This window comes from Orycteropus afer, unplaced genomic scaffold (genome assembly GCF_000298275.1).
Source record: "Orycteropus afer afer isolate SDZICR_OR568_19922 unplaced genomic scaffold, OryAfe1.0 scaffold00013, whole genome shotgun sequence".
Taxonomy (NCBI): Eukaryota; Metazoa; Chordata; class Mammalia; order Tubulidentata; family Orycteropodidae; genus Orycteropus; species Orycteropus afer.
In genome coordinates this window covers 11,585,800-11,599,088 of record NW_006921600.1, presented here as the reverse complement: position 1 = coordinate 11,599,088, position 13,289 = coordinate 11,585,800, and the positions used below count along the sequence as shown (strand labels likewise).

At 36.3% G+C, this 13,289-nt stretch overlaps 1 protein-coding gene across 1 annotated transcript in view; it reads left to right on the top strand.

Annotated features, from left to right (window-relative positions):
- The window catches only part of PPP2R5A (protein phosphatase 2 regulatory subunit B'alpha), a 119,708-nt gene that overhangs the window by 90,543 nt on the left and 15,876 nt on the right, over positions 1 to 13,289 (top strand). Inside the window, exons 4-8 of the mRNA XM_007952799.2 lie at positions 3,578 to 3,670; positions 7,735 to 7,865; positions 9,196 to 9,255; positions 10,617 to 10,725; positions 11,885 to 11,938. Coding sequence (XP_007950990.1) covers positions 3,578 to 3,670; positions 7,735 to 7,865; positions 9,196 to 9,255; positions 10,617 to 10,725; positions 11,885 to 11,938 — 447 coding nt within the window. The remainder of the gene's footprint in view (positions 1 to 3,577; positions 3,671 to 7,734; positions 7,866 to 9,195; positions 9,256 to 10,616; positions 10,726 to 11,884; positions 11,939 to 13,289) is intronic.

Below are 13,289 nucleotides of genomic sequence, written 5' to 3'. Positions count from 1 at the left end.
GTGCTTACCTCGCTCCCAGTTACTAAGCACAAGCCCACCCGTGCTTACCTCGCTCCCGGGGACTAAGCACAAGCCCGCCCGTGCTTACCTTGCTCCCGGAGACCCGGTCCCTCTCGGGAGGGTAACAAGCATAGCAACCCACAAAGACATACAGTGCTCATTTTTCGCTCATAATCAGGGGTGAAAAATATGCAGCTTGTTTATGAGCTAAAACAACAATTTCAGCAGTTTCAAGTGTTTCACTACTAATATGGCCCTGGTAGAAATTACGTAATTGTTTTTTTCCCCTTAAAATAATTTTTTTTGAAATTTCCTAAGACACTAAATCGTCAATCTGGTTGTAGCAGCTCAGTTCACACTAAAAAATAAAGAACAAATTCCTATCACCTGTTTGCTCAGTAGGGCCTAAAAGGGGAGTAGTAGTTTGGGAAACTTCTCTTTGGTGTGAAGATTTACAGCCTCTTGATCCAGACTAAGGCCGTGAGTACCCTTAGCTATTGCTTCTCTCTGGATACAGATGTACAGTGTTCACCCTCATGAGAGTGGAACTTGGTGTCATCCAGTTTGTGCAAGGGGTATCGCATATCTTTTCTGAGATGCTCAACCATCCCATGCCATCCTTCTGCACATCTGGGTAACAGACCTCCCCAGCTTCTTGCATATGATCCTTCAGGTCCTGCCAGCTGCCTGATGGAGGAAGTTCTGAAACAACTCAGATCTTTGGGTACAGAGCCCATTTCTCCCACCACCCACTCTGACCTCCATAAGTTCTGGAAAACTCCACATGAAGCCAACAGTGGCCATAATCATAACCAGTCCTTCCATAAATTGCATCTTCAGCTTCTCAGGAATCTTTGAAGTGCACGAAGGCGAAAGGCACAGGGCCAAGCCAGTTCTTGAGCTCAATCTTAGGGATGTGGCCATACTTGTAGAAGAGGTCTTCCAGGTCCTTCTCGGGCACATCAGTTGGACGGTTCCCCATGTAGATGTGCCTGTCACCCTTGCTGCTGCACTCATCCCTCTTCCCAGGCCAACACTATAGGTCTACCACAGCCCATATCACCACTGCTGCCTCAGCCTGGTTACCCCTGCAGCAGCCCCTTTTCTTTTATTACATGTAATATTTTATTGTGTTTTTGGTAAAGTTTATAAACCCTCAGGCTTCTAATTGAACCTTTTGAGTTTCTGTTGTCAATTTGATCATGTGCAGGTAATTTTTTAAAAGACTGGGATGCTCAAAGCAAACAGGCATTCTTACTAATTAAGCTAAACTATTGTTTGGTTTAAAGATGACTTCAGGGGATAGTTTTGGTTTATGATTTAGAGATTACCTCAGGCCAATGTTTTTGAGGGCTCATCCAGCTTCAGTGGCTCCAAAAAGTCTGGATTCTGTAAGATTTGAAATTCTGTACCACATTCCCACTCTTCCTCCTTTTGATCATGATTTTTTTTATAGACTCTTTGATCTTAACATTCAGTACTGGTAGCTGAGCCCCATCCAGCCCTTCTGGTCTCATGACAAAGGAGGCAGTTTTTCTGGAAGCAGTTAGACACACATTCCAGTTCTTCCTCAGTCAATTGCTTAACTCTCCTGCTGCTGCTGCTCCAAGAAAGTAGAGGCCAATTGTTTATACTTTGGGTATATGTACCATTTTATATGTTTTTGCTTTTGTCTTATCTCCCTAACTAGAGAATGAACTTCTTGGGGCTGTCTGTATGGTGCCTTATATATATATATATATATATATATATATTCACATTATATGTAGCCGGGCATTGGACATTAAAATAGGCATTGAGTAAGTTGGGCTGTCAACTCTGATGAATTGTGCCATGTAACAGATCATGAGACTGTGCTAACTTTACTGAGCAGGCTGTGATATATTTTGTATATCTCTTTAACATATATATATCCTCAAAGGAAAATTATTTATATTGATAGTTAAGAAAATTATCTGTGAATAAAAAATTGGGCACTAACATTTTTGTTGTTGTTACATCCTTTTGATAGCAAATATAAAAAGTTAAGTAATACTAGACCAGCTAAGAATTATTCCTTTTGTATAGATGGGCAAAGATGTGTCAAAGGAAACAATACTTACTCACATCTCAAAACTGTTGTTAACCATACTATTATTAGAACTCATGGTGGTAAAAATTTCTGTGGTGAATAACAGAGCCCCAATCTAGTAATGCTGTTGTATGCTGGGAGGTCTGTGAAGTTAGTGAATAAACCTGTTTTTTATGTATCTTTTTATTTTTTTAATACTCTTTTTTTTCCTGTATCTGGTCCATATGGCTGCCTAAGTGTTTATTGAATGACTTTTTGCTTTGAGATATAATCCTCCTTTTTAGTTTTTAGGGGACCAGGTTGATATGTTGTTTAATAGCTAATAAAGGCATATTTTTTACTAAAATTATGCCATTAGTTGTTACCATAGTACAACAAAAAGGAGCCCAGGTGGTGCAGTGGTTAAAGCATTTGTTCGCTAATCAAAAAGTCAGCAGTTCGAACCCACCAGCCACTCTCCATGGGAGAAAGATGAGGCAGTCTGTTTCTGTAAAGATTTACAGCTTTGGAAACCCTGTGGGACAGTTCTTTGTCCTAAAGGGTCGCTATGAGTTGAAATCGACTTGGTGACAGTGGGTTGGTACAACAGTGGGCTTAAATGATTATGAGGGCAATGATCGTTAAGGAGGGCACAGAACTGGACACTGTTTCGTTCTTTTGTACTTAGGATTGCTATGAAATTGACTCGATGGCAGATAACAATAATAACAGTGGTATAATTTTTTTGGGAAAAAAAACTGTTTTGCATTTCTCCTTGAAAGATGTGGGTGTGTTGCAAGTCAAGCCAAAACATCGCTATTAAATCTGACTTGCGGTAGCAAATGAACATTTTTATTACTTGTACAGTGCTTGGCACTTTTTCAGTAGAAGGTCTGCTATAACTTGTAGTTTATCTGCTGTGTTGCACAGCATATCCTTCCCTAGCCCTTTACTTATGTAATTTGGCTCTTATTTCCCAACTGTGGATAGGGCGTGCAGGTATTGATTTTTTTTTTTTTCCCCTTAACATTTTATAGAAAGATGGTAAGTTTTAAAATTTATTTTATTGTTTTTGTTGCATTGTTCCTTACAAACCAGTTCACTCTTACCTGAAGGTTTCTGAGTCTGGATTTAAATTGTGGTCAGTTAGTGTTTCACTGAAGAAGAAACATATTCTTAGTGAGTGTGGGCTGTGATGTAGACTTTTTAATTTACTATGTTTATAGGCATCATCATTTTTTTCTAGTTCCTGTAGTTTTAACAGTTTTCAACAGGTGGTGCAAAGTAACAAATCCAAAAATCTACCAGCTTTGGAGAGCGAATGGTGAATGTGTATTTAGTTTTTTTAAAAGCCTGTATTTAAAAAAAAAAAAAAAAACTTACCAACTGATTACATTTTATAATGAGATCCAAAATCTCCCTACTAAGTGTTAGACTTGGAGAGATGCACTTTTTGTATGAAGTGATCCTTTAGGGTGGACTTTTATAGGCATTATCTTACTTTTCATTTGACTCTTTCTTTCATAGTTGGTGTATGAATTCTTCTTGAGATTTTTGGAAAGCCCTGATTTCCAGCCTAGCATTGCAAAACGATACATTGATCAGAAATTTGTACAACAGGTAAGGAACTCTTACGTCTTAAATTTTCTTATATTCATAAACTAGCAATGATTTATTAACTTATGATTAGAGCTGTTTAGTCTTTCAGAAACTTTGTTTCCATTTGACAGCCCTTAGTAGTATTCTTGCCAATTAGGGTAAAAGTGAAGTAGCTTGAGAATGCAAGAGTATCTTTACGGAAGCATCATCAGGAGTTTGAGCTTTCCTGGAATCAAGTATCATTTCCCTTTCCTTTCCCACCTTAGGCAGTCTAGCCACCCAATTTCTGACCACACAGAAAATGGGATCTTTTAGAAAAACAGAAGGTAGAATTAAACATATGTGATACCTTTTTTATATGTGCAGGCTGGCCCTGGACAAAATTGTGAAGTAAACAACACCTTTTTAGATCCATTTTCTCTTTTTTGAGATACTTACCAGTATGTAGACCTCATTAGGGATTTGATGCTCTCCTCTTACAGAGTTATTTGCATTTTAAAGAAGGATAGAAGATGGATGAAAGGTTGAGGGCAGATTAAAATCATTGCAAGGACCTTTCCCTACCCTTCAGGCTACCTTGTGTGTCTTCTATGATACTCAACAAGCATGAGTTTCACATATTTAGAGTTCATTTTTAGTCATTCATAACTACCCCTGACCTCATAGAAAGTATTCTAATTGCTGTAAATATGTTGATAAATGAAAACATTGCCAGCCTAAAGTATATCCTTCAGCCATTGAGGTGGATCTCCATAAACTATAAAGAAATATCTGGTGTGTGTTAACAGTATAAAGCACAATTTTAATCATGAGTAAAAGATTAAATGGAATTATTGCTTTGGTAATTGAAATGCACTTATACTACTTTCCTTCTGTAGCTCTTGTGTGGGGTATATTAAGAAAGTCTAATAATACCATATTAAATTATTTATGATAATAGCAGGTTGAGGGGAACAATTGCCTAAGTGTTTTCTCAGTTAGGAGGTTGGGGTATTGAGGCTACTAGATTATTTGGTAGGTTTGAGGGAAGCAAGGAAAAAGCTGGTTGTGTAGGGACCCATTTTCCATCTTCTACTACAAAAGCCTGAATTATCTGAGAAGCCAAAGTCCAGTAATTTTTGTTTTTAGCAGTTTATAGGCCTGTGCTTTCACATATCACCTCTCTGAAGCATTCTTAGTGTGTTGCTTTAGTAAATAACATGTATAGTAATTCTCAGTTTCTGTACCTTGAAATTACTTGATTGTGTGGTAAATTTTAAGACTTAGACATGCAGGAGAAATTTTAAAAGCATATATTGGAACCTTCATTATTTCAAGAGAAGGAAACAATTGCATAATTCATTTATGTTCAAATCATGTAATTTCAGAAGAAAGGAAGAAACTAAGAATTGGTGAGTGCTTTTGATATGCCAGACACCGTCCTTGTGTGCTTTTATGTATATTATATTAAGTGCTAGACTGTTACCAGTGTGCACACAGCCAGTAGGTGGCACAATCAGGATTTGAACTGGACCTCTGACCATGATACTATCTTCTCTTGAAAACAAAAATCTGTTCTAACTTTCCTCATCTTATCAATGAACAAAAAGCCTGAGATTATGAATTGCCTTTAAGAGCACAGTTAGATATTTATACCCAGAGACAGAATAAGAAAGTTCCTTGATTTTTACTTTGTGTGTCTTTCATTATATGAACATTGTATTTCTAAACAAGTTATTCTGTTTAGATTATTATATTTTAAGATATATTTCTTTAAATAGGTTTGAAATTCAGCTAACAACTATTAATCAAGTTTAGCATGTTTCCCCAGAGTGTCAACTTTTATTAAATTATTAGTTATTGAATTAGACATGAAGCCCTTAACAATTAAAAACACCTTTTAGTATTATGAGATATCTTCTAATTAAGCCCAACATAGCATTTTGAATTTGAGTCTCTTGAGTAGTTTAGCCATTTTTAGTTAGAATAATCTGAACTCAATTTTTTAGGTATGTTACATAAATTTCACATTCTGTGGATATTTTTCACTGGAGCTTCATGCAGTACCTTAACAATATAGCAAATAAAGAATGTAAACCTTAAGCAAGGTGCTTGTTTATTGTTAGTTGCCACTGAGTCAGTTCCAACGCATGGTGACATGTGCAAAGTAGAACTTGTCCATAAGGTTTATCAAGCCTGTAACCTAGAGAAGTAGAGTATCTGGGCGGGTTTTAACTGCCAACGTTTCAGCGAATAGCTTAGCACTTTAACTGTTTGCACCACCCAGGGATAAATACGACTTAAGTCATGACCAGGAGCTCTGGTGGCATAGTGTCTAAGGCATCTGACTGCTAACCAGAAGGGTGACGGTTCAAACCCACCAGCCACTCCTCAGAAGGAAGGTTGGGCAATCTACTTCTATAGTGATACTGCCTCGGAAACCCAAGGAGGGGTCACTATGTGTTGGAGACAACTCGATGGCACGTAATGACAATGACGTCTAATGAAGATTGAAGACTACAGTCTGCAGTATGGATTACATCTCACTTTATATAGAAAACAAAATCCTCACAACTGAAGCAATAAGCATCATCACGATAAAAGGAGAAAAGATTGAAGTTGTCAAAGACTTCATATTACTTGATTCTACTGTCAATACCAGTGGAAGCAGCAGTCAGGATATCAGACAACATATAACCAAACCAACTCACTGCTATGGAGTCAGACCCAACTCATAGCAACCCCTCCTTGGGTTTCCAAGGCAATATCACTACGGAAGTAGATCGCCCAACCTTCCTTCCAAGGAGTGGCTGGTGGGTTTGAACCACTGACCTTCTTGGTTAGTAATCATATGTCTTGGTTAGTAATCATATGCTTAGGCACTACACTACCAGAGCTCCTAGACGACATAGAGCACTGGGCAAATCAGCTGCAAAAGACTTATTTCAAGGGCTGAAGAGCAAAGATACCTCCTTGAAGACTAGGGTGCACCTGACACAAGCCATGGTATTTTCAATCGCCTATATGCATGTGAGAGCTGGACAGTGAATAAAGGCGACCAAAGAAGAGGCGATTCGTTTGAGTTGTGGTATTGGCGAAGAATGCTGAAAATACCATGGACTGCTAAAAGAGCTAACAAATCTGTCCTGGAAGAAGTGCAGCTGGAATGCTCATTGAAAGCGAGAATGGCCAGACTTCGTCTCACCTACTTTGGTCATGTTGTCAGAAGAGACCATTCTCTAGAGAAGGATATCATGCTTGGTAAAGTGGAGGGTCAGTGAAAGGGGGAAGGCCCTCAATGAGATGCATTGACACAGTGCCTACAACGGTGGGCTCAGGGATATCAGGGATCGTGGGGCTGGCACAGGACCGGGCTGTACTGCTGTACATAGGGTCACTGTGAGTCAGAGACAACTCGATAGCACCTAACAGCATAACCCAAGGAGGGGTCACCATGAGTCGGGTCCAACTCAACAGCACATAACAACAACAACAACAACATTTCATATATGATTTCCACTCTGTTAGCATCTATCTGCCAATATTTTATTCTGATAACTGAAAATAAACTTTTGAGTTATTGGCACAGTGACTGTCTTGATTTTTTTTCCCAGTGTAAAATCAACAGCAACAACAAAAACCCACTGATTTTATTAATCTTTGCAGTAAGCTAGAAATAAACATTTACAGGTGCATATTTTTAAAACTTCATTTGATTTGTAGTCTAAAAGCTTAAGAGTTTGGATGTTGTTTTTGACTTAACTAGCAAAAGCATTAACAATCTCTTAAATTTCAGCATGAAATTTTGGGCCATAGTTAGTATTCAGGAGTCAGAATTTCAACATGAAAAGAGAAGGAAAAAAAATGAACATTTATTGAAATGTTTATATTATTTGTTGTGTTTATTTCATTTTTTGAAATGAAATAAGTGAGAAGAAATACTCCCTAAGCATTTCTTCAGCTTTATTATTTAGCAAAAAATGAATCTGATTGGGCTGAGTCTTTTTAATTTTTTTTTCATGAGTAACCTTAAAATCAGAATTAGAATAAAGTGAAGTTTTAGCTCGGTTATTTTTTAAAAGTAATTTCTCAGATTTTTTTTAAAGCTCCTGGAGCTTTTTGATAGTGAAGATCCCAGAGAACGTGACTTTCTGAAGACTGTTCTGCATCGAATATATGGGAAATTTCTTGGATTAAGAGCATTCATCAGGAAACAGATTAACAACATTTTCCTCAGGTAAGTAAGTCATACATAGCACTTTTCCATTTTTTCCTTCCAGATCTGAGGACTGCAAATTTACCTGATGACATTTGAATCGTCATTAGCCTATTTTATAGACATCTTTTAATTGTATCTAAACTTGTAACCTATTACTTATCTAAGTAGATGGTAGTAATGAGGACAGTTTGTAACAGGTAATGTCAGTATTAGTCATGTTTTAAAGATTAAGAGTAGAATTTATCTAGTTTGTCTATTTTTTTGAAGTTTTTCGTTAAAAATTTGTATTGTCTTCTAGAAATAGAATCAACCCAGCCTTTGAGTTTTATGTATTGTCATTCTAAAGCATCAGCTAATATCCTTTAAGCAGTTTATTTTCATCTTAAAGTGAACACTATTGTAGGATGTATCTTATCACATCACAAAAATTATCTTAAAAATAAGTAGAGTGATTTGAGTAAAGATGAATTTCTCTTTGTGGTATTGTATTTTTAGATTTTAAAATCAAAGAAAAGAATTCCTGGTAACAAGAATACATGCAAAATCAAATTATATTTTATTATCTATAACTTTAAAATTAGTTTTCCCTTTAAAATTATGTATATAATTTTTTTAACCAATAGTTCTTAGAAGTACTTTCATTTGATTAGATTTACAGAAGACTTATTTTTGAGTACTTTATAAATGTTAATCTATTAAGTAGTTACTTCAAATCATGACATTTCACATTAACACCAATGTTTCAGATTTGTTTGTTTAAATTAAAGTTGTAGAGAGCTAGGCTGTTATTGCCACAGTGAGATGAGTAACAGCTGCCTCCTTTAAACAGAGCATGTTTCTCCAGTGCCCTGTCATCCCCTCCTCGTCCACTTCAGTAATTTATGAAACCAGGCGGTCCTGCAGTCATTTGAGTTGATGACCCTATGCAATCCTAAACTTAAGGTTTATAAAGTTCTGAATAAAAATGGCTTTATTAGATACTGGTCTTTTTCTCTTGGATTTTCCTATAGAAAAATAGAGATTTTCTATTTTGAAAAGTATTTCTTTGAGAAAACTCATCTTTCTCATAAATTATCATGTAAAATAAAATATTCCTGGTCAAACAATAATCTGTTACATTAATGAGCAGCAAGTTTTAATAGTGGCATATGTGGTTCATTAGGAAGTAGAACTTTTGTAAGGCTATTATAAGTAACTTATTTGGGACAAAATAGCTTACAGAGAAAACCTAGAGCATGCATGTGTGTTGACTGTAGTTGGCCCTTGGATTGATTTCTTTACCTTCCTGTCTTTCTCTCTGTTTATTTTTTGATGTTTGATTCCTGTCATATCTTTATTTTAAATTAAGGTTTATATATGAAACAGAACATTTCAATGGTGTTGCTGAACTCCTTGAAATACTAGGAAGGTAGGTCAAGTTTTTGTTGTTCTTTTTAAGAATTAAGAGCTTTGTTTCATATATCAAAATCTTAGCTGGGATTGGAGAAATTATTTTAGATTTTTGGACTTAAATATGGAGCACAAGACATAGCTTCTCAGCTGAATTCTCATTTCAGCTCTTGAGAGGGCCAGCATATTAAAGTACTGCCATGCACGATGTGTATTTTAGAACAGACTTCCTGCTTTTGAAGCTGTGGCTTGTTTTATGTCTGATCTCGCCAAACAGCCAGACTGCCATGGGAATTCATAGGATCTAATTGGGAAGAGATGAAATAAGTTATAGTGAATCCTTAAATGAATTTATAAGAATTCTTGTTCAGATGTTGATAGAGTGTTCCTAATCCATCTGTTCATTTTAGAAGAATCTGAAGTCTTTGGTTTTCATTTACATGAGTATTTTGCGTTTCTTATTCACTGCATAGCAATAGCACCTTGGGAGAATTTTCTACCTCTTTATTACTATTTAGGAGCTCTGGTGGCATAGTGGTATAGTGGCATAAAGCATTTGTCTGCTAACCAGAAAGTTGGCGGTTCAAACTCACCAGCTACTCTGCAGGAAGAAGCTGTCTACTTCTGTACAGATTCACAGCCTTGGAAAACCCAGTAGGGGTCTCACTCTGAGTCGTAATCGATTTGATTTCAACAGTGGGTTTGGTTTGGTATTATTACTGTTTAGAGAATGATTTTAGTCTCCTCTGTAATATTTAGAGAGTGACTATAGAGAGTACTACTTCTTAATTTCAGCTCCCCCAACAAAATAAAGGAGCTCTGGTAGCATAGTGCCTAAGGCACTTGACTGCTAACCAGAAAGCTGGCAGTTCAGACCCACCAGCCACTCCTCAGAAGGAAGGTTGGGCAATCTACTTCCGTAGTAATACCGCCTCGGAAATCCAGCGAGGGTCACTATGAGTTGGGTCCGACTTGATGGCACATAACAACAACAACTAACGAAATAAAAGGAACTACCCATTTGCTTCAGAAAATTCTAAGAAGATAATATTGGGATGTTGACTACTCCTGCAGCTTTAGGAAGGAAAAATGGAGGCAACAAGGCATAAATGAAGGGACAGGCTTTATAGAAAACAAAGATAGAAATTACCTAGTGGATCATGAATTAGTAGTCCTATTTTCCTTTTGGCACCATTGAATGACTTAGGGGACAGACAACATAGTAAATTTTTTCTAAAGTAGTTTATTCATAGATGAGTAAAGCCATACAGCACAAAGACTGAAGCAGAATACTGTTCCTTAAATGTACTCATGGATAAAATAACTTTTAGAAAGAAAGTAGTAAATACTTACCCTTCCCCCTGCCTTTTTTCCCTCCAGTATTATCAATGGCTTTGCATTGCCACTGAAAGCAGAACATAAACAGTTTCTAATGAAGGTTCTTATTCCTATGCATACTGCAAAAGGATTAGCTTTGTTTCATGCTCAGGTAAGTTTAAGAAAATTTTCAAATGAAATGAATATTGTTTTAAAGACTAACATATAAGGGAGAGAAATTGAGAAACATTGAGGTGACAGTTTTAAATATAATTAAGCAATTTGTATTGTAAATACTCAAAGCACATTTTATCATACCATAACTTAAAAGAATCATGAAATTTATTGTCATTAAATAAGATCAATACACTTTAAGTATAGATACAGAAAAGATAATTTATATCAAATTCCCTAACTTTCTAGTCTGGATCCTGCCTGACCTAATTAACTATATGGTTTTGAGTAAATCCCACGTATCTCCAGAATGTTCCTTCCAGTTCTGATAGCCTAGTTAGAGAATGATTTTAGTCTTCTCTATTACCATTCAGTGACTACATACAGGTCATCCCTAACTTATGACAGGGTTCTGTTTCGATGACTCCGTCATAGGGTCAGTTCTGATGTAAGCCAAATACCTCTTTTTTTAAAAAAAATGTTAATTATTGCTGCCTTTTATTATCAATATCTATAAATCTTATCTTTGTCTTTTGGGGTTGGCATGAGAAAGATAACATTAGCAAATTATGCACTCCAACATTGTATGTTGCATACATACTAACAATAAGATGTACTGAAAAGATGATTTTAAGTGCGATTTGTCAAAACTCAAAATACATCGTGAGTCAGGGACTACCTGTAATACCTTATTATAGGTATTAAAATACATGTAGAAGCATGCTGTAGTGGTTAAAACATTTAGCTGCTAACCAGAAACTCAGTGGTTCAAACCCACTAGCCATTCCGCAGGAGAAAGATGAGGCAGTCTGCTTCTGTAAAGATTTATAGCTTTAGAAACCCTTTGGGGCAGTTCCACTCAGTCCTATGAGTAGGGTTGCTATAATTTGGAATCAACTTGATGACACTGGATTTTTAGGGTTATAGTTACAAATTACTACTAAAAAAGCATATCTTTTTTGAACTGAGAGTTACGCTTTCAAGGTTTAAGAAGTTACACGATTGTGAGTACATATCTTAATTTTTATATATTGAAATAAGATAGAATATAATTTGTGAAAATTGGGTAGTCATTTTTGTTAGCTAAACATTTTTAAATTCTGCATCTGAATGCAGTTTCACTGAGTAACACTTATAAACCATGTTTTACATTTTAGCTAGCCTATTGTGTTGTACAGTTCCTGGAGAAAGATACAACACTAACAGAACCAGTAAGTATTCTGTTTATTTTTTTTGTTTTTGGTCTACATTGTACCTTTCTTTATAGCTGTATAGACTTATCAAATAGTAGTAGTAATGTACTTCAAACTAAAATCGTGTATTTGAAGGAATGTGAGGTCAGTCTGCATTCAGAGAACTAGGTTGGAAAAAGAGGGAGTTGTCATGAGTTGTGTGTCGTGAATAACTTAGATTAATATTATACAGTAGTTGAAATGTATGATGATGGCATCGAATGACCATAGTTTGAAAGTTAATATGCATATTATCATTGTTTTGGTTACCACATGCTGCTCTAACGGAAAATACCACAAATAGGATGGCTTTAACAAACAGGAGTTTATTCTCTTATAGTTTGGGAGGCTAGAAGTCTGAGTTCACAGTGTCAGGCTCTAGGGGCTGGGAGAAGGCCCCTCAACTTTGACTACAGTTCTGCCTCCTGCTCCCAGCCCACTGAAGCTGGAGGCTTTTCTTTACTCAGGCAGCTGCTGGCTGCTGAGGCTGACAAACCCAAGGTCAACAAGTAAAAAGACACAGTCCCAGTATTACCAAAGCACGTGGCAGGCCATTAATTCAAGTCCAGAAAAAGTACCAAGATCAACAGAGCATGGCAGACTGCTGAACAATGACTTGGCTACATGCAGGGTTCGAGCGTGTCAAAAAGCTAGAGACCATTCCCAAGGCTTTTCCTTATATACAGGAAGAAGACCACATTCCTAAAGTAGGTACTCAATTGTTCACTGGCAAATTCCACCATGGACTTGATTGCCAGTCTCATCATGAAGAATAACTAACACTAGCTGCCCAGCCACTCAACCAGGCCCAGCCAAGTTGACATACAATCTTAACTACCACAATCATATTTATGGATAATATTTTAATTTTCATTCATCTTTTAGAATTAAAGTATACTGTGAGGGTTCCAAAAGTGTTCCCTTATTTATTTATTTATTTTTTTTAAGGGCTATGATTTTCCATTATTAGTGATACATCCACATAATAGAGGTCAAAAACATTTCCTTGCCATTTGGTGATTAAGATAATCTTGGAATCTTGCTTACTTTATACATCATCATAGCATTTCAGTTTGACTTCTGCTTACTATTTGCCTATAAAATGAAGATTTAGGAGAAAGTAAAAGGATAATTGTCATGAAAACTGAAGATTCAAGAACAGCAAAAGATGTGGTAGAGTGAAATGGGTAGAAAAATATAAACGCATAGAAAACATTTTCTTGGCATTTTAAATCTAAATAGTTAAGATAGTTCTTAACCAATAGCAAAGGGTTTGAAGAACTAAAATTGTAAGATTTTCTTTATATTAAGAATCTTCTTTTTTTTTTTT